Source organism: Pipistrellus kuhlii, unplaced genomic scaffold (assembly GCF_014108245.1).
Source record: "Pipistrellus kuhlii isolate mPipKuh1 unplaced genomic scaffold, mPipKuh1.p scaffold_m20_p_6, whole genome shotgun sequence".
NCBI classification, from domain to species: domain Eukaryota; kingdom Metazoa; phylum Chordata; class Mammalia; order Chiroptera; family Vespertilionidae; genus Pipistrellus; species Pipistrellus kuhlii.
Window position 1 is genome coordinate 51,406,137 of NW_023425562.1, and position 20,551 is coordinate 51,426,687.

Genomic DNA, 20,551 nt, shown 5'->3' on the forward strand with positions numbered 1-20,551 from the left:
AGATCCATGGATGGCCAGGACTCTCCCTCTTCCGTTTTCCTAATATAACTGCCACTGTCGGAGGGGAAAGTAGCCGATGCTACGTGAAAACATTGAATGTTAGAGCCAAAAGAACTTCTAAGACACCTCCAGTCCAATCTCCTCATGGAGCAAATGTGTAAACTCAGGCCTAGAGAAGGTCGGTGATGTACCCAAGGTCACAGTTCATTGATAGTAGACTCAGGAAAAGAGTGTCTGAGTTTTAATGACAGATCCTGGCTAACTTATAACGTATGGAATATGGGTCCCACTGTGATCTAATGTGAAGTTGATGGTAAGTATTGAGATAAGTTCCATAAGCTACAGCCTGAAATCTGACCTTTGTGCAAGAGCTTCTGAGAAGGAAAGGGATTAGAATGAAAAACACTAACTGGCCAGCTCTCCCGGTTAGTGCCAGTCATCGCAATGGCTTGAACAGCTTGAACTTTGTGGGTTTTATTCCCAAAGAAACAGGTACCATGCCCTGTCCTTGTAGAATTCTAACAAAATACACAGAAACAGTAGACAAGGATTGGCCAGAACACATCACTGAAGGAAACAATCTAAAGATCCAGGCAGATCTGGGGTGGAAAGCACCAATAAGAGGGCAGCGCTGTTAAACCACCAACAGAACAGCCCCACCAACCTCCTTTTGAACAATGCTTAGGAGGGAACCATGGGCTTCTAGAATCATTCAGAAAGGAAGAAGGCCATTGGGATTTTAATCTTACAGCCACAAAAATGGTTACAATCATGGCCTTCTTCACACAAAATGTTAGTGGAAGTCCACTATGTAGCACAAATGGGGGGCTTCCCTGTTGAAGTTGGGGGCCTAGGGCCCTGAGGTAGTTTCCTCCTTTGAAATACAGCTCTGAGTCAAGCCCCTCATGGTAAAGACGTAGAAACGGAGGCCTAGAGAAGGTGAGCAGCATGCCCAAGGTCAGAGAGTGAGCTAGTGCAAAGGCAGGCCTAGAACCGTCTCAGAGTCCAAGATCTGTGAGATGCATCTACGGTAAGATGTGCCCAAACTGCTCCCGACAACAAGCTGGGGGAAGTTTATCTGACCGTGGGCTCCGATTCAGATCCCATCAGACCTAAAGGATTCTGCAGGATCGAGGGACCCTCTTACCTCCATTCCCCCGCTCCATTTCAGCAAAATCTCCAGGACTGTCAGGGGAGCAAACCACATTGAGAGATTCTCACCAACAGAAAAGAGAGATAAAAGGAAGGGAGAAGGCCAGATAAGGTCGGGGTAGGCTCTGAGATTTTACTTCGGGTGGGTAAGCCTTCAGGACTTTCCCAGACAAGTGCTTTGAGAGCCTACAGACGCCAGGCCTCTCTTCTCTTCGACTTGGGAAGCAAGTGCCTTTAGCTGTGCCCTTCTCAGCTTGGACTGGCATCATCAGCCTGGCAAGGAGAGCCAAAGACGGTCCATGATTCCTTTCTGGAATATTCTTACCCCAACTAGTTTCTAGGCTGAGTGGGGTGGAGGCTGATTGTATAGGAAAAAAAGAACAGAAAGATTGTATGGCGGGGAGGGGAAGGGAAATGTACTTATATTTAATTACTTTGTGCCAGGCAATACCAGCCTTTTGACTAAGTCAGCGATTTCCAACCTTTTTCATCTCATGGCACGCATAAACCAATTACTAAGATTCTGAAGCACACCAAAATTTTTTTTTGCCGATCTGACAAAAAAATGGGTATAATTTTGATTCATTCAAACCAGGTGGCTATTGTTTGATTGGCTGTTGTCATTTAAAAAAATATATATTCTTATTGATTTCAGAGAGGAAAGGAGAGGGAGAGAGAGACAGAAACATCAATGATGTGAGAGAATCACTGATTGGCTGCCTCCTGCATGCCCCACACAGGGGATCATCCTGACTGGGAATCAAACCAACACCTCCTGGTTCATAGGTCGATGCTCAACCACTGAGCCACACCAGGCGAGCTGCTGTCATTTTTTTATTTGACAATCTTAGGGGAAAGTGGCCAGTGGCCCTGACTAAACAGTCAGGTATTGCATATTTTAGAAATTCTTGAAATTGCTGGTCTAAATGATTAAATTTAATCCATATGGTAACTTGTGAAGCAGGTGCTATTACCCTAGTCAGAAGGGGAAACTGAGGCTCCCAGAGGAAGGTGACTGGCACCGAGGACAGCGTGAGCACTGAGAGCAGAAGGGGCTCTGTTTCTGACGAGTGAAAGCAGATATGCAGGAACCTAAAGAGAAAAGAAAGACTGAACGGAAAAGAGCAAGGCTTCACCGGCACAAAACGCTGGCAGAGCCACAGCTGGCCCTGGGGATTGGTCTGAAAGTTGTCCTGAGCAGATTTGAGGATGGGGAAGATGTCAGGGGAGCCCTCAGCCATTCTTTGCACTGAGCCAAGATGCTCAGTGCCTGCTCAGAGCGCCCCTGCTTTTGGCTGTCAGATGGAGGCCCTGAGGTAAGACAGCCTAGGAACAGAAGCTGAAAGAGGAAGTGGAGCCGACTCTGTTCCCCGAGGACAAGGAGCAAGTCTCCAGCCTGGCAGTTCTGCGGACTCAGGGCTGGAGCTCTGGCTCACAGTTTGGCCCAGAGGGGGGGTCCAGGATGAGGCGCACTCTGGAAGCATGCCCCGGGAGAAACTGTTGAAGGAAGAGAGTTAGTGGGTGCTCAACTCTGAAGGGCCATCCTGAGGATGCGGAGCAGCGTCAAGGCGCTTGGGGGCAGAGCAAGGCCCACAGACTGGTGACTCAGAGGGCAGACAATGCAATATGGAAACCTCACAATGGATGAGGGAAGACAAAACGAGCTGCCCTTAAGAACAGGCAGAGCCCCCCTGTGGAAGGGACTGGACCAGCGGTTTTTAGGAACCCTGAGGAAGGACGCATGTTGCCCCGCTCAAGGGCGGGCACCTGCCCAGGGCTCTGGGGGCGTCTGTGCTCCAGGGCGCCGCTGCTTACCTAACCTTGGGAGGCTGCTGACTCCCGTCCAACTTCTCTCAAGGCTGTGCTGATAGTTTTGTTTTTTATTTTTACAACCGAGGAAAAATAACTGTGATTTATGTTTTCCCACTTATGTAGCTGACTCATGTTTCTATTACAGTGCCAGCATGTTTCAGCAGCTACAAGATTTTTCTCCGGGGAATTAAGAAAGGTATATGCCCTCAGACACTCTGTGCCCACAAGAGAGGGGCATATATCAGTCAGTATCTTCCAATCCTGACCGTCCATGAGGTGCTGGGCCTGGATTCAACCTGGCATCCATGCAGGGGCACAGCAAGTTCCAAGAGCCCCCAACCTGCTGCTCTCCTGGGCCCGGAAGCCATGCCCTCCTCATTCAGAATGCCCGCCTCACCAACATCTCTATAGCTCCAAGCTTACTCCTTGGAGCAAGGTGCCCACTTTGTCTGTCTGGAGACCCTGATTGATCCAAGGGGAGTTTGGAAAAGAGGTAGGGGGGTGAACGGGATGCCATCCCCTAACTAACCTCAGCTAGACCTTACTCGGGCTTCTAACCAGTAACACGACCTTAGGGCGGAAGACATTTAGGTGCCATGACCCCTGATCCCAAGCTTAAAGGGCAGAGCCTGCCTTTAGAGTCAGCTGCCTCTGCAGGGCCTGAGGGAGCTCATTTCTGCCTCCCTTTGAAGCTAGAGGTGTCTTCCCTGCATGGTTTCAGTCCTGATTCCCGGGCAGCAATGGATGAGGGAGGGGCCTGCCCTTTATGGATCCCTGGAAAGAGGATGTTCATTTGTCACACGGGAGACCATGTGGGCTGCCCACTCCTCCCTGTTCACGGCAGAGTCCGCTCCATCCCATTCGCCCCAGAGGAAGGGTTTTCTTAAGACCATTAGGGTTCTGGTTGGGCGGGGAGGTGATGACAATAACCTCAGGAGATGCTGCGAGGCTTTTCTGAGTGAACACTTCCAAGCCTGTGGCCGCCTCAGGCTCAGGTGCCAAGTCCTGCTGAGAGGTGTCCTGGGTCCTCTGGGACTGCAGGGGAGGCCCAGGGCCAGAGGAAAGGGAGGGAGGGAGGAAGGGAAGGAGAGACAGAGAGGGAGAGAGAAAGCAGGAGAGACACACACACAGAGTCCATAAATAGCCCCGCTTTGTCCATCCCGCATCTTTAGGGTTTATAGATTATGTCAGGAAGGAGCCTCACCGCTGTGGGGCGGGACAGAAAGGAATCGCCCCTCTAAGCCATTCAGAGAGGAAGCCCCCAGTCAGCTGCCAGCCAGCACCGTGGCTTTGGGCCTTCCCTCACCACCTGCTCATTCTCATTCAAGAGGTTTTGGAGCCATATCACTTGCACACGGTTCCAAGTCTTCTCTGGGTTCTTTGCTTTATGACGTCGGTTCAGTCCTGTAGCCTGGGTCTCAGCCCCTTTGAGAAAGTTATCTTTGAGGTGAAAACCTAGGCTTGGCAAATCGGAACTCTCCTTTATAGTTTGGGGCCCCTGTTTTGGTTTAAGTCCTACCATTTCCCCCTTGGCCCAGATGACGCCCAACACCCGAGGAAGCTACTAGGAACCATGGGTGAGACGGCCTGCAGATCGCCCCTGCAAAGTCTATGTTTGAGCAGGAATTCTAATCGCCAGCAAGGCCCGTTGATTGTCCACACTGTCCAGTTTATAAAGTGTGTTTATGTCCATTATTGTGCTCAACCTTCCCAATAACCCAACCCTACAGAATGGCAATCTTAGTTCCCTTTAGATGGACTGACGAGCCAGCGAGGCTCAGAGAGGTGAGGGTATTTGCCTGAGGAGTCAGACCGGTCTTTAGCTAAGGCTCCTCCCCACCCCCCAAATCTTTAAAGGCCTAAATGCTCCAAGGTGAGTTCCTGGACCAGACTTCTTTCTAGCAGTGGGAAGACAAGAGAGGAACAGACTCCGCCTTTTAACGATCCAATTCTAGCAGTTCCAGCTGCCACCAGCAGATGGGGCACTCCCACACCAGGCTGCTCTGAGGCCACCCAAATGCTCCAGGAGCCCAGCTCTCCAGGCCTCATCCTGCCTCTCTCTGCTGGAGTCTGACTGTGTCCGAAGCCCCTGCATCCCACCCTACTCACTTCAGGACTGAAGAGAGTCCACTCTGGTCAAGGGTCTCAGGGCAGGAGCAGGGCAGGTAACTGGATCGCTAGACCAGCCCCCAGGCCCAGTTCAGCCTTGATTATGTCAAAGGTGACCACAGAAGCCCACAGTGGGGGCAGAGATTTGCCCTCCTTCCCTGGCACTGGCCTTAAAAGCCCCCAAATCGTCCCTAACTTTGCAAATCACCAACCAGGGAGCCATCACAGCAGCCTCACTGGACAAGGCCCTGTGTTAGCCGGTATGGCAAGGCCATGGGGAGTGCGCTGAGTCAATAGAATGCTCTGCTTATTAGATCACGGCTGCCTCAACCAATTGTCAAAGCATCAGAGGACAGCACACACGCAACCGACTCTACATCTGGTCTTCACACACTTCGGTCTTGCTTCCAGGCAGTTGTGATTTAACGGCAGATACAATGCCTGGGATGCAAGAAAATCAGATTCTGGCTCCTCTTCTATCAGCTATGACACTAAAGAAGTCCTTCCCCTGCTGGGCCTCAGGGCCCCATCTGTGGCATGATGACCTTGCACCAAGCGGGTTCGGAGGACCCTTCCAACTTTAAAAAGGATCCTGACTCAAAGTTAACCTTCTGTGTGAGAATCCCAGGTCTCTCAAAATGAAACAGTAAGTACTGGTAGCTCATACTGAGCCTCTGAGTCTCTGCTGGCCCCTCCATGCTTTATCTCACTTGATCCTTACAACCTTCCTAAGAAGTAGATGCTTTGTTACCGCTACTGAATGGAGGCTCAGAGAGGTGACGTCACAAGCACAGGATCATCCAGCTCGCAGGCAGCAGAGCCAGAGTTCAAACCCAGGCGGTACGAGTCTAGATCCAAGTTGGGGTTGAGCCCAGTAGGCAGCAGCACTAGAGTATAAAAACCCAAGCACAGTCGGAGGTAAACACTGCCAAGATTTAGCAGCGCTAACAACAGGTTGGGATTATCAATACCAGAATTCTCGAGATCCTGTCTTTCTCTTTTTCAATTGCTTTCCACTCTCTCTGAAAGGCACAGGTTTTCCTGGAGGACCTCGTTCCCTCTCGTGGGCTCTGAGGATCCTTCCTGGAGGGAACACTTCCGGATCTGTGTTTTCACAATCGGCTCAAAGGGTCTGGTTACTGGATAGAGCCACCCTGAGTCTTAGAGTTTAGTGTGCATGAGAACCCCCTGGGGCACTTGTTTCAGATGCTGATTCCAGGGCTCTACCTCCAACATTCTCATTCAGGAGGTCTGATGTGGAGTCCAGAGTATGCATTTCTAACACGTGCCCCATGGTGGAAGGGGAATACACCAAGCCACTCTGAGTTTTCCAGGATGGTCCCTGGGGCCCGGATGCCAAGATTCAGTGACTTTGTCTTCCTCAGCCTAACCCACCGCCCCATCCCCGTCACCAGTGCCCGCAGCAACAGGGAGGAGCATCCAGCTGTGGGGCGACGTGAACCAGCACACTTCCCCATCCTCTACCCAAGGCCCAGACGAGGGGTTCAGGGTGAGACCTACCTCACTGGCTTTCTCAGGGGTGCCTTTGGGGGAGGGGGAGGCGGGCGAGGAGGGCAGCCTGCGTTCCCGCTCCCAGTCTCGATCCCGGTGGATCAGTTTGCTGTTGGGTTCCTTCAGGGTCCTCTTGAGCTCGTTGATGCTGGCCTGGTGCTTCAGCAAGACATCCTCTGGCTTGTCTAAGAACTAGGGGGAGGGGGAGGACAGCCAGGCATTAGAGGAGCAGCTCTGGGAGGGATACCAGGTGTGGTGAAAATGGCAACAGTGCCCATCGCTGCCCTGATCAGCAAGGTGACCCCTGTGTGACCTGTGGCACTCTCCAGCACCTCATGAGCCAGGCAGGGCAGGGATATTAGCCCCAACAGGTGCACAAAGCACTTGAGATTAAAAAGAGGAGACTTCTGCCCTGGCTGGTATGGCTCAGTTGGTTGGAGCTTCATCCCAGACACTGAAAGGTGACGGGTTTAATTCCCGATCATGGCACATATCCATGTTGTGGGTTCAATTCCCAGTCAGGGCACTTACAGGAGGCAACTGATGAATGTTTCTCTCACACTGATGTCTCTCTTTCTCTCTCTCTCTTTCAGAGTCAGTCTCTCTTTCTCTCTCTTTCAGAGTCTCTTTCTGAGAGAGAGAGAGAGAGAGAGAGAGAGAGAGAGAGAGAGACTGACTGACTGACTTCTGGTCAAGCACAACCTTTTCCACTTCCCTGCCTGGCTCCTGGTCTTAGAGCGGGAGCCCGTGCAAATCCCCCGGTCTGGGTGAGTTCCCTTCGGTGCTGTGGGCCCAGTCTAAGTCACAACCGAGGTACAGTGAGAACTTGCCAACCCTGTTCACTTGGTGGCTCTGACCCCCTCCTTGGCCTCCCAGATCCTGGTCCACACCCACCTCTGACCAAGACTTGGGCCACTGTGCTTAGCAGGATCCCCAGTCTAGGCCCCTCCTGGCCCAACATATCCCCATGGGGCCCTTCTAAAGCCGGGACATCCATTAAAGTGGGTTCTGTTCCCACACCAAGGACCAGGGACCCAGGGACCAGGAAAAGATTGTGTTCAGGATTCTCTGCTGACACCCTCTACCTTTCCCAACCACCCAGAATCTTCCGGATACCTGTGGGTATTGATTCCTCAACAGCAGACAGGGTGAGATACAGCCAGAGAGGGGGGTTCAGGAGGATCAGGAGAATTAGAGACCAGGAAGATAGGTTGGACACAAGAACTGAGCCAGGTATAGCCGGAGTCATAGGTGAGTCCCACATTGTACTGCCAAGTCTGAGCTCTGGCCAGTGCATCATGACAGAGCAATCTGCTCTTAGGTCACGTGAGGTGCAGCCTTTGCACATGAGATGGCAGTGACTTGCCAAAGCTGCCTGTCTGTCTACTTCTGGGGACAGGGCAGTAGGCTGGTGGCCCAAGGACCCTTATCTGCAAGGCTATTTGAGGGTTCATGTCAACTCGATTCAGGGCAAGAAATAGACAATCTCAGCTTATTATAAAGTCAGATTGGGAGATTCCAGAACTACCTGGAAGGTAAGCTTGTCCTTGAACAAGCTAGATTCTTCCCCTGGGATTCTCTCTGGCATCCGAGGATCCTCTATGATTGACTCGTAGGTGACCTCAGAAAGGAAACCGATGCTACTGAGGCTTCTGCTTTGCCTCCAAACATCTGTCTGTACCTCTTTTCCTGAGCTGAGCTGCCTCAGGGCCGTGTCTGTCTGATAAATCAAACCTGATAGAGTTTGATGGATTGGGGCTGCAATAGACCCAAGATGTGTCTTGTGACCTTCTGTCCTGTACCTGCTACTCTGGCTCAGTGGGCATGTGGTGTTCCTGACAGCTAGAGGGAGCGGTGGAAGGCCTTGGGGAAACCTAGTCCAAATGCCTTACTGTGCAGGTGGGGAGCTGGGCCTAAGGGGATGTCCCCAAGACCTCAAAGAGTCAGTAGCAGAACTGGGACTAACATCCAGACCACGGTCCTTCCCCTCAGGCCCAAGAATAAATTCACTTCTCTTGCAGTGAAAGTTCAAATGCAGAGATGGAGACTGTGGGAAGGGGAAGGAGAGGTGGTTAACACAGATGAAAAAGTGAGGGAGAGGACAGAGGGGAGGAGAAAAGGAGAGGAGGCTTTCCTGACAGCTGGAGAAGCAGACCCCAGCCAGAGGGAGGGGCAATGGAATCTGAGAAGATGCAGATGTGCTCTGAGGCTCCTCCCTCCCACCCCTCCCATCCACATCTGGTTGCCAATAGATACCAAAAAAGAAAAAGAAGAAAAAAAAGAAAAGCAGAAGAGATGAGTTCAATGAAAGCATGGAATGCCTGGAAGAGCTGAGGAACACAAGTGGGATAGTCAGCAGGGACGGGGGAGTGAGCGTGGGTGGTCTGGGGAGGCAAAGTGTGAAGCTGGATAGAGAGGAGGGGGAAGGAGGGGGAAACACTGCTGGGGGATGGAGTCTGAGCAGGATGCTGAAGAGATGAACTTAACAAGGGGAGCTGAGGGGGCTGGGTGGGGGGTGGGACTAAGGGGAGCGTAGCGGGAGGAGGATGGCCAGGGAGCAGAGGTGAAGCTAAAGCTGAGATGGCACCAGGATGTTAGCCTGGGATGGGCTGTGGAATGGTGACGGATGAACTGGGTAGGTAGGGACAGGTCCCATGCAGTACCTCCTGCTTGTGTCTCGGCGTGGTTTCCTGCTCCGGCTAGCAGACGTGGGGAGGAGGGAAAGCAACCAGCAGGGTCAGTAGAGCCAGTGGATTAGAGACATCGAGACCAGCCCAGTCCAGCAAGTAGCCCAGAGCGCTCTCACCCAAGCAACAGGGGCCAGGGAAGCTGGGTGGCCCCCAGGTGGGTGGGATGAGGGGAGGCGGGGGGGCGGGGGGAGAGAAGGGGGGGAGTGAGTAGTTGGAAGGGGTGGAGTGTGAAGCAGGGAGGTGGCCCAGGGAGGTGATGACAGGGGCGGGAGGACTGGAGGCAAAGTGAGCAGTTACACTCAGGAGATGGAAGTGGGGGTTCTGGGTCGTCCTGCTTCTTGCAGTCAGCATATGTGATCAGGGACCTGTGCTCCCAAGTGGGACTGCATGTTGGAAACACACTATGCCCATGTGTGCACATGCCCATTTGCATGTTGTTCAAAAATCTGGATATGTAACCCTGTGGGTGAGGGGTGTATATCTGTGAGTGAACGCATGCAAGTCTGAGGCCAAGTGTGCTTGCAGGAGTGTGTGCATAGGTCTGTGGGAAATGGGAGTGGACGACAAGAGGAGGATACACCCTGTGAGGGCCTGCAGAAACACCCCAGCATGCTCTGGGGGAAAAGAAGGCTGTGCAGATTCAAAGGGGCACATTCAGAGTGGGCAAGAAGAGACCAGAGTCCCTCAGGGCACAGAATGCCCTCTGGGAAAGTATGGCAAAAAGAGGGGAGGGTGTATGGCGGGCGGCATGCCCCCCACACCGGGGCATGTGCAGGTACTGAGCACGGCCCGAGGGCAAGGCTCTGAGCTTGGTGCACCCCATAGCAAGGGTGCTCAGCCACAGCTGGGGCACCTGAAGGCCAAGGCTGAAGGCAGGATCAGCCTCCTGGTCCCCAGATCAGTGGGTGTAAGAAAGTCAGGCTCCTACCTTCAGCTCCTTGATCTTGGTGGGGGTCCTGACCTCTCCCTCCTCGGCCTCTGACTGCCGCCCCGCAGACTCGCCGTCTTCCTCCCGTTTGTCACCATCGGGTCCTGCGTCGTGGTTCTCACTCACCGAGGCTGGGCGGGAGAACTCTGCTAAAGTGGGCAGAAACAGCCGGGCAGCCATGGAGACATCTCCCAGGTGCGCGGGCAGGGAGCAGGCCCTGCCACTTGCCCAGCCACGCTTGGAGCGGAGCAGGCACTTCCACACCCCAGCACGTCGGGGAGAAGAAACCAGGGCCCGGCTGGAGTGGAGCAGCCTTCCCAGGCCCGCGGACTGCCTGCCAGTCCCCTCCTGACTTCTACAGTACGAGAGCCCAGGCCCAAATCTCAAATCTATCTCTTCTTAGCCGTGTGACCGTGGGTAAGTTATACAACCTCTCTGGGCCTCCTTTTTCTCATCTACCAACAGTACCTACCTCAGACAACTGGGGGAGGAACAAATAAGCTCATGAGTAGAAGTATTTGGAAGAGTGGCTGCCACAGAGTGAGCCAATTCAATTCATGTTGGCCCACAAATGTTGATTTTCTTGTGGCATTTGTGCCGGAATGCTCACTTGACCATTATCTAACCACACACAGACATCGTGAGATTTTAAACTAGTGAAAGCTCAAGTCCTGAGGTTTGCAAATAACGTAGCTTCTTTATCAATCAAAGAAAATTCAAGGGAACCCTTGCAAGTAACATCTTTCTCACTTGGCTGGCATTCCAAGCACTTTCCTGAACAGGAGAGAAAAGGGTAGAATCACACCCTTCACTCCAGACACTGGGCATAACTCAGACTAAGCCCATGGATTATGTCCTGGTGGGGGAAAATGGCTGGAAACAGTGAATGACCGGAGCACTGATCATCCTTGGAATTGGCCTGGATTAAAAAGGAGGGAATAGTGCTCGCTTCGGCAGCACATATACTAAAATTGGAACGATACAGAGAAGATTAGCATGGCCCCTGCGCAAGGATGACACGCAAATTCGTGAAGCGTTCCATATTTAAAAAAAAAGAAAAAAGAAAAAAGGAGGGAATAATTATCCTTTCTATTTATATATATTTACTCTGCAAAGTGCCCATTCATGCACATTATTTCATTTGAGCCCACAGTGCTCTGTGCTGATGACTAGAATGGGAATTATTATCCTCATTTTACAGAGGCTCTGGATCTTTCAGTGAATCGAGGGAAGAACCCAGGCCCACTGGCTTTGAGTCCAGGCTTCCGGCCCCTCTTGGTGAGCATCGTCAAATCTGGGCCAATCTTTGCTGCCTTGCACAATCTGGGCTTCATTTCGCCCCTGGCACAGCGATGACTGCTGCAGGGGAGGACAGAGAGATAGTATGGGCCCTCCTTTCTTTTTGCATAAAACTTAGCTCTCATTCCTGTGACCATTCAAGAAATAGGAACTTCCTCAGTTCCAAATGGACCCTTGCAAAACTGCATGTCCTTCAAAAATGGCCAGGGCAGCTGAAACCGGTTTGGCTCAGTGGATAGAGCTTCGGCCTGCGGACTGGAAGGTCCCAGGTTTGATTCCGGTCAAGGGCATGCACATTGGTTGCGGGCACATCCCCAGTACGGGGTGTGCAAGAGGTAGCTGATTGATGATTCTCTCTCTCATCGATGTTTCTAACTCTTTTTTTTAAAAATATATTTTATTGATTTTTCACAGAGAGGAAGAGAGAGATAGAGAGTTAGAAACATCGATGAGAGAGAATCATTGACCAGCTGCCTCTTGCACACCCCCTACTGGGGATGTGCCCGCAACCAAGGTACATGCCCTTGCCCGGAATCGAACCCGGGACCTTTCAGTCCGCAGGCCAACGCTCTATCCACTGAGCCAAACCGGTCCCGGCATGTTTCTAACTCTTGATCCCTCTCTCTGTAAAAAATAAATAAAATATATATTTTTAAAATCTGTTTAAAAAAAAAATGGCCAGGGCGTTCTGGAAGAGGTCTCACCCTCACACTGCAGGACAAGTATCAGCTGCCTGATCAGCTGGAAAACTCCTCTGTATCCTTCAAAACCCTGCCCAGCTGTCACCCTCTCTGCAAAGCCCCTTCTGCTCCTTCTAGAGAGAATTACTCCCTCTCTCCTTAAGGCACTCTGTATTCTGTATTTCTTCCATTGTTTGAGTCACGTTGAATGCTTCTAAACCTACCATTCTAGGAGCTCCTCAAAGGAAAGGGCCACACTTATTCTGAGACTCAGTAAATATCTGTCAAGTGGGACTAACTTGCTGAGAGTCCTGCCCCAGTATGTTCTGGGAGTAGCCATGGTTTCCCCCACTCAAGTCCCCATCTCCTACCTTTAAACCATCCTCTACAAATCTAAAAGCAATAGTAATAACTTATTACTGCTACAATAAACAATAACTTGTTATTGAGTAGTATTTATTCCATTCCTAATATGTGCCAGGAATTGTTTCGGGTGTTGTAGAGGCATTATCTCATAACATAGTGAAGTAAATAATCTTTATTTTGTAGGAGAGGAAATAGGCACAGGGAGTTAAGTTGCCCAAGGCCTCCCATCCGTTCATTCAGATGTTTATGAGCCACATCCTGTGTCCACAGAGCAGCTGGTGAAAGCCAAGGCTGAGATTTGAACTCAGACTTGCCAAACTCTGAATCTTCCTAGCACTTTTATCCCATGGCCTTTATTCCATGTGGTTTCTGAATCTCCCCTATAAACTCGTGTGCATACTGGGGGGAGACGGGGCCCTGAGGGATGCCAAGTGAGTATGTCTGGGCCAGGGCCTGGGAATCTGCATGCTCAGTGGACTCACAGGTGATTCTGATGCAGGTGGTCTACAACCACATTTTGAGAAGCCCTGGTCTGCTTGCTAGAGGACAGTATAGGACCAGTTGTTGTTGGTATTAAGGGCACCTGTCAGCCCAACAGAGAGCACCATGTCAATCAGTTCAATGGAACCAAAAGAATGACTGGAAACAACCCCTCTGCCTCCAGCCAGGTAATACATCACCAACTCCACATTGCAGTCATAACACATCGTTCTCCTGGCATGATGACAAACCATGAATCACTAAGCATCTTAGGCAGGGGGCCGAGAAAACCATATGGCTAAACCTGGGACTCCAAAAGGCTCACAGAAGTCCCTGGAAGTCACATCCCAGCCACAGTGAGGCCATAGGTTGAGGCTAACCCACTGAGAGCTGCCCAGGTGCAGTGGTGCTCCTGGGCCACCATGCCCAGTGCAAGTCACTGCTCACCCGGCCCCTGGCACGCCCATCCCCTTCCCTCTGAACACCACTCTTCTCCCACCTCCGATGTAGGGCATACCTCCATCAAGGCTGCGGGACATGGTGTACCGTTTGCTGGAGGAACGCTCGAAGAAGGGAGCGGGCCGGTCGATGAGGGCGCTGGCCTGGCGGGTCTGTGCCTGGGTCCTCCCGCTATACCGGAACTTGGAGCCCATCACCAGGAAGCCCTTGGGTGGGGGCTCGGGGGACACGAGCCTGCAGTGAGGGATGGAGGTGAGGAGGGGGCGGTCATACCTGCATTGCCAGGACCACAGCTGGCCTTTCATCCCACTGTCCTACCGGCTACACTCTGTGGTCCAGGAGGGGAGAGACTTGGGGAAAGAGGAGGGAGGTCTTTCCTATGGTCCTTACTACCTTCTCCCGCTCTGCCCTCAAGAAACACAGACATCACCCACACGTACACTCACATCCTCCGTCTCATCCCCAGTTACCCTATCCCCAGGTCTGGCTCACCGGAAGAACGTGTGGTGCTCAATGCAGACCTTCCACAGTCTCTTGGCTGACCGGTGGTTTGGGAGCTTAAAGCCAATTGTGCTCTCGAACTGCTCATACTGCAAAACCAAGGAGGGAGGGTAAGAAGCAAGATCCCTCTCTCCATCAGTCCATCCTTTTGAACCTCTTTTCAGCATGTGTGACTCTGGCCTGTTGTTTTATTTATTCACTAGAGGCCTGGTGTTCAAAATTTGTGCACTGGAGGAGGGTCCCTCAGCTGGCCTGTGCCCTCTCCCAGTCTGGGACCCCTCAGGGGATGTCTGCCTGCCGGCTTAGGCCCAATCAGGCCTAAGGTAGCAGTCAGACATCCCTCTCGCAGTCCAGGGCTCTCACAGTCCAGGACCCCTCGCTCTATACTGCAGTGGAGGCAGGAGAGGTTTCCGCCACCACTGCACTCACCAGCTGTGAGCCCGGCTTCTGGCTGAGCGGTGCTCCCCCTGTGGGAATGCACTGCCCACCAGGAGGCAGCGCCTGCATTGAGCGTCTGCCCTTTGGTGTTCAGTGCACGTCAGTGCACGTAAGTGCACATTGCTGTTCGGTCGATCTGCATATTAGGGTTTTATTATATAGGATTTGTTTACTCAATAATGTGAACTGAGTCCTTACTCTGTAATCAGTCTAGAGCAAGAGAGACACCATGGTGATCAAGACAGAAGATTCAGCCCTAGCTGGTTTGGCTCAGTGGATAGAGCATCAGCCTGTAGACTGAAGGGCCCAGGTTCAATTCTGGCCAAGGGCACATGCCCAGGTTGTGGGCTCGATCCCCAGTAGGAGGCATGCAGGAGGCAGCTGATCAATGATTCTCTCTCATCGTTGATGTTTCTATCTCTCTTTCCCTCTCCCTTCCTCTCTGAAATCAATAAAGAAATATATATATATATATATATATATTTTTTTTTTTTTTTAAAGACAGAAGATTCCAGGAAGAGCGGACTTTGATCATAAATAATTAAACAAGATCATTTCAGATACTGAAGGGACTGGACAAAGATGTGTGATGTGAGAGAATACCTGTGTAGGTGCAGGGGTGGGTATTATTTTAGAAAGGTGACCTTTGAGCAGAGATCTGAAGGATGGGGAAGGAACCAGCTATCTGAGAGAGTGGGAAAGAGGATTTCAGATGGAGGATGATCAAAAGCAAAGGGCTCGGGGTGGGAAGAGCTTGCTTATTCAAGGATTTCAGAGAAGGCCAAAGGGGCTGGAGTGCAGTGGGCAGGGGGCAATGTGGGAGAGGCAGGTGGCCACAGACAGAGTGTGGGCTTTCGGCCAAAAGCTAAAAAAAAAAGCTCTTCAAACATTTAAGCAAGGACTGGGAATAAGGGCCGAGCTTCACATGCTATGATGGAAGGGGCTGCCAAGCTCTCTTCAGCGGCTATGGAAAAAATGGTCTGGCGTGACAGGGCAACGAGAAGGATGCGGTGGAGACAAAGATGAGAGATGATGGCTGCTCGTAGCTGGTGCAGTGGGGAGGCAAGAAGCAAACAGGTTTGCATTTATTCTAGGCTGAGCTGTGGAGGCTGGATGTATACATGTTTGCATATGTGTGGTTGTGTGTATATATGTACCTTAGTATGTGTATTTGAGTATTACATGTAAGCAAATACAGGGACATGGACATGTATACTGAATATATGTGATTACCTTTCCATGTGTGCTCGTGCATGTGCTCCTGTTTGTGTGTGTGTGTGTGTGTGTGTGTGTGTTTGTGTGTGTGCAGGACATACCTAAGGTGTGAAGTGCCTGAAAAGAGCCGCAGCAGAAGATGGCTCTCTCCATATACCCAGCACCCCAGCACCACCATCCTGTATCCTGAGAAGGAAAAATTCGGGCCCAGCTACCAGATCCTCTCCATTCTAGTCGATTCGGTGAGGAGGAGGGATCCCAAGCAGGCTCACCTCCCCAGGCCGGATCTTGATGTAGAAGTTACTCCTCTTGTAGGAGATCTTGAGAATCTTGGGCCAAGCAAAGCGGTTGATCCTCAGTCGGTCCCGGTAGATGAGCAGGCCATTGGCACAGACTCCTAACATAATGTCGATGCCCTCAGAGTCCTGTGCGAGAAGGGACCATGGAACAGCAGGCCTGGCGCCCACTCCTGGGGCAGCCTGCTCCCGACCCCAAGTCCCTCCTGAGCTCTCCTGATAAGTGAGCCCAAGGAGAGGTGGACTTGGAAGCTCTGTGCTGGAGTCCCCTGACCATCCCTCTCACAGTCATTCAACCATTCACTCCTTCGTGTTATCATTTATCCACCCACTCACTTGTTCTATTATTTTCTTGGTTAATCACTTATTCATCCAGCAAACACTTAATAGTACATATTTGGTGCCAGGCCATGGGCTACACGCTAGGGATGCAGAAATAAATTAAGGCCTTGAATTTCCCTCACAATGTTCCCAATCTAGTGGGGGCACAAACAGATTCAAAAATAAATATAATACAAGGAGAAAATGATAAGGGTCATGGAAGAATAAAGGGTTATGAAACTTTGAGGCTTCAGGTGGGCAGGAATGCAGGTCTGGCACACCAAGCCCTCCAGAAGAACATCACAGTTCAATTGGGGGGGGGGGGGGGCAGAGGCTAGGGGGACCTGGGACCTGGGACCCAAAGGTACCTTGGCATGGTGCAGGTCTACTCCGTACATGGACAGCTTCTTGGCGTTCTCCAGGAAGTGGATTTCTGCTTCTCCTGGGGTCATGCCCCTGATGGAAAGGAAGGGGTCACAGGGGGCCATGGGAAAGGCCCGCCTGAGTCCTGCTGCCTGGAGGTGGCACAGTCAGATCCTGTGATTCTAGGAAGGCAAATGGCTAGACCTCCCCTCTGCTCTCAGTGCAGGATGGTGCACCCCAGGCCCCTCTTCAGTCCACCCAACCCCCATCTCCTGCCAAAGCTCAAGTCCAATCTCGTTTCCTCCAGGAAGCATTCAAGGGCTGGGCCAGGAGTTGGGATTTTTGTCTCATCCTGCCACTGTGTGAAGTGGGAGCCACAGTCCTGCTTCTCCATGGCCACAAAGCACTGTGGAAGGCGGTCTGTTATAATCACCCAGGGACTCGGGAAGAACTGATAATATCTTATATACAGGATTTGGAGTCAAAAAAGGCCTGATTATGACCCCTTATTATAATATTTAGTGAGTAGGAGCCATGTATGATGCCTTCCTGACATCTCATAGTGTCTTTCACAACGCTAACTATATAGTAAATATTCATTAAATTAAAAATATATATATTTATCTTAGAACATTATATCAGAAACCACTTAACCTGAGGAACAGGTGTCCTTTCTCCTTTCTGACAAGAAGTTATACAAGTTCCTTCTTTGCTTTGACCGCCAGGAAACCATACATTTTACACTCAGTCACAGCAAACGTTTATTGAGGACTGCGTGCGGTTACTGTTCCAAGCATTTTGCATGACTGAAGTTACTGAATCCTCAAAACAATTCTATAACTAGGTATCATCATTTTCCCCATTTTACAGATGAGGAAGCTGTGGCACAGAGAGGCTGAATAACTGGCCTAAGGACACACAGCTACTAAGTAGCAAAGTCAGGATTTGGATCCAGACAACGTGGGTGCAGAGTCTGTGTTCCTAACCATTACGTTTACATCTGTCTCACATGCTCTGGGCCTGTTTCCTCTGCTCGGTCCCCTCAGTGAGGTCTGTGTGGAGTACCTGGACAGCAGAGGTCAATGTGCTCTCAGCCGAAAGAGCGGAAAGGGATGGCCATCAGCATGTTTCCAGCCCATAGCGATCTAAACGTCTTTCTCTCAATCACAGACAGGCCTTGAAGATATTGCAGGTTCACTTCCAGGCCACCAGAATGAAACCAGAATCACAGGAAAGCAAGCCACGCAAACTTGTTGGGTTCCCAGTATGTTTATACTATACTGTAGTCTACTGAGTGTGCAATAGTATTGTGTATAAAAAATGGACATCGCTTAATTTTAAAATACTGTATTGCAAAAAAAATGCTGTTATCTGAGCCTTTAGCAACTCATAATCTTTTTGCTGGTGGAGGGTCTTACCTTCAATTTATAAAAAACTCAGTATCTGTGAAGTACAGTCAAACAGGATATGCCTGTATTCTGACTCTTGCAGATCCCTAACACATCCTAATACCTACAACAGGAATGACGAGGAGATGGTAGGCAGGCCATCACTCCCTATCCCCGAGCCAGGCAGACACTGCGAACCCGCCAATGGTTTCAGTATCCTACATAACACAATACAACAACAGCCATTGCTAACCAATCAGAGTTGAGTGCAAGTCTCAGAAAGACACATCTGCCACATCTGCATTCCACCACACCCAGCAGGCTTTCTTCCCCACATACATGATCCTTCCACGTCTGGCCCTGGACCTCCTCTCCTGATGCAGCCCCAGGATATAACCGTCCTCCATCCCTCTATCCTTATTAGCAATGAGGAAAATCACCATGCCCGCTCCCACAGGCACAGCCCTGCACGGTTTGTAACGCACTTTCACACTGTTTACCACACGGGGTTCCCATAACAATCCTGACCCGGAGCCCAAAGCACTCCCAACTTGACAGCACCCTGGAGACCATTCCTTTACAGAGGTTCCTCCCAGGGGATGGTACCACCCTCGGGGTGGGCATTTGGAAATGGAAAGGAACATTTGGGTTGTACAGTGACTGAGGGGTTGATAAGAGCTTTAATAGCTGGGGCCCAGGGATGTCAAACATCTTCCAGAATGAATTCTCCTGCTCCAAAGACCAAGAGTTGAGAAACACCGATGATCTAGCTCTGCACAAATACAGGTGAAGAATGAGGTTGACGGGTTAAACAGCCAGCCCACAGCCACACGCCAAGCTAATCACCTAACTTCTGCACAAAGTGCTCTCCTCCGCACAACCATTCGAGCCCTCAAATCACAGAGAGCATGTGGTGGGTCTTTACGATGAGCCACGCAGTCCTCCCAGCAGCCCTCCAGGCAGGTTTCATCAGCGCCCACACAGAACGGTGAGGAAATTAAAGCAGAGGGAGGTAAGATGACAAGGCAGAGATCTCCTTGTCTGAAGGTGGCAGAGCCAGCCGGTGAACCCAGGCCGTCCGGCTTTAGAGTGCAAGCTTTGGAACCTCATGCCACGATCAAGACATCAGGACACTTACTCAGGGACACACAATAATTACCATCCTCTCCGGCGGACAGGTAAAGAAACGGATTCTTAGGAACCAAGGACGGGGAATCATCACACTGATACAGGAGCTTAGACCCGGTGGTCCCAAGAGGTCATTTAAGGTTACCCAGCTAGTTGCTGTCCTTCTCATCGGATGAGACGATGTGCCCTCAGCTTTGCACCTCACGTTAGCAGCAGAGCCAGGTAGAGTGCTTACAGCACTGCACGTGGTAGGAGCCAGGGCAGGCCCTGGGCGCAGGCCCTCACCTGTACGTCTTGTGCAGCTCCATGATCCGCTCCTCCAGCTCTCGGGTCTGGTTCGGGGCGAAGCGCAGCTCACTGACGTAGTTGCCCACGTGCTCCTCGGCATCGTAGTCGCCCAGCTCGGCCTGCACGGCGTAGGAGCCCAGCAGGGCGTGCGTGACGAAGGAGCAGGGCAGCCGGCCTGTGATGATGTCTGCCCGCAGCTGCAGGCACAGGTAATATCTGGAGATAGGGGAGAGTGGGCATGGGCACGGTGCCTCTCCCGCCCGCGATGCCCACTGAGCCAACCGAACCAACCTCAGCACCCCTCAGCCCAGGGGAAAAGGAGTGATCCTCGACACGCGTTTCACGTGTTGATATTTTGGGTGTGTCCGATGAGATGGTTTTGTGCCATTTCATATTTTAAGCATTTTTGTTCACGTCTAGATTTGAAGGATTTTTCCTACTGTGAGAGCATTTTTTATTTCTAATTCGTTTTCAAGCTCAAAGGGACTACTTTGATCACTTTCTGAAAAGGTAGTGCATTTTTTGTTTTTACAGTTAATGCATTTTTACTGTGGAAAAATGTAAACGTTAGAGGTGACTCTAAACTTCCTCCTGATGTCCATTTTCAGGATCCCCTCCACCAGAGGTCACCCCTGTTATCTGCTGTGTTCTTGGCTTTTTTCCTCCATGGACGTACAGAAGGGCAAGTGGTTTTATTGACGAGTGTTGTTAACATCTGCAAAGTATCAAATGCTACATCTGCTTCTACAACTTGCCTCGCAGCCCTTCCCAGGTCGGCACGTGAGACGTGACCTCATTCCTTTTAGCTCCTGCACGGCGCTGTCCACAGCCCAGAAAGACCCATTTGCCAATGTTTCCTCAACACTTTTTATTTTGCCTCTAGTGCTGAATGAATGGGTCTAAAAATAAATTGGTTTAAAAGAAACATTTCCAACCACCGGGCCATGATTTTTAATAATTTTTATGCACACTTGGATGCTTTTACATTTTTTAGAGCCATTTTTTATTGCCTTTTCAGTTATGGTGTATTAAAAAGAATGTTTCAGTTCAATCTCCACCAGCAATGCCTACTTGCCCACTTTGCTATGTTTCACCATTTTTTCAACTGCCTGTTTTCTTTTAGGTG

At 50.9% G+C, this 20,551-nt stretch overlaps 1 protein-coding gene and 1 non-coding gene across 16 annotated transcripts in view; one reads left to right on the plus strand and one right to left on the minus strand.

Annotated features, from left to right (window-relative positions):
- EPB41L1 (erythrocyte membrane protein band 4.1 like 1) overlaps nt 1–20,551 on the minus strand; it is a 120,217-nt gene that overhangs the window by 22,864 nt on the left and 76,802 nt on the right. For 8 of the 15 annotated variants that reach the window (XM_045574642.1, XM_045574648.1, XM_036417798.2 and 5 more), the window contains 9 exons: nt 19,423–19,641; nt 16,627–16,714; nt 15,914–16,066; nt 13,980–14,077; nt 13,546–13,721; nt 10,204–10,352; nt 9,249–9,284; nt 6,595–6,777; nt 3,895–3,999 (listed from right to left, as the gene is read on the minus strand). In XM_045574642.1, the coding sequence (XP_045430598.1) occupies nt 3,895–3,999; nt 6,595–6,777; nt 9,249–9,284; nt 10,204–10,352; nt 13,546–13,721; nt 13,980–14,077; nt 15,914–16,066; nt 16,627–16,714; nt 19,423–19,641 (1,207 nt within the window). The remainder of the gene's footprint in view (nt 1–3,894; nt 4,000–6,594; nt 6,778–9,248; nt 9,285–10,203; nt 10,353–13,545; nt 13,722–13,979; nt 14,078–15,913; nt 16,067–16,626; nt 16,715–19,422; nt 19,642–20,551) is intronic. The other 7 variants (XM_036417802.2, XM_036417806.2, XM_036417807.2 and 4 more) reach the window with 5 other exon arrangements.
- LOC118708607 lies at nt 11,145–11,251 on the plus strand. Its single transcript, XR_004984660.1, has one exon. It is a non-coding gene; the product is annotated as a U6 spliceosomal RNA (small nuclear RNA).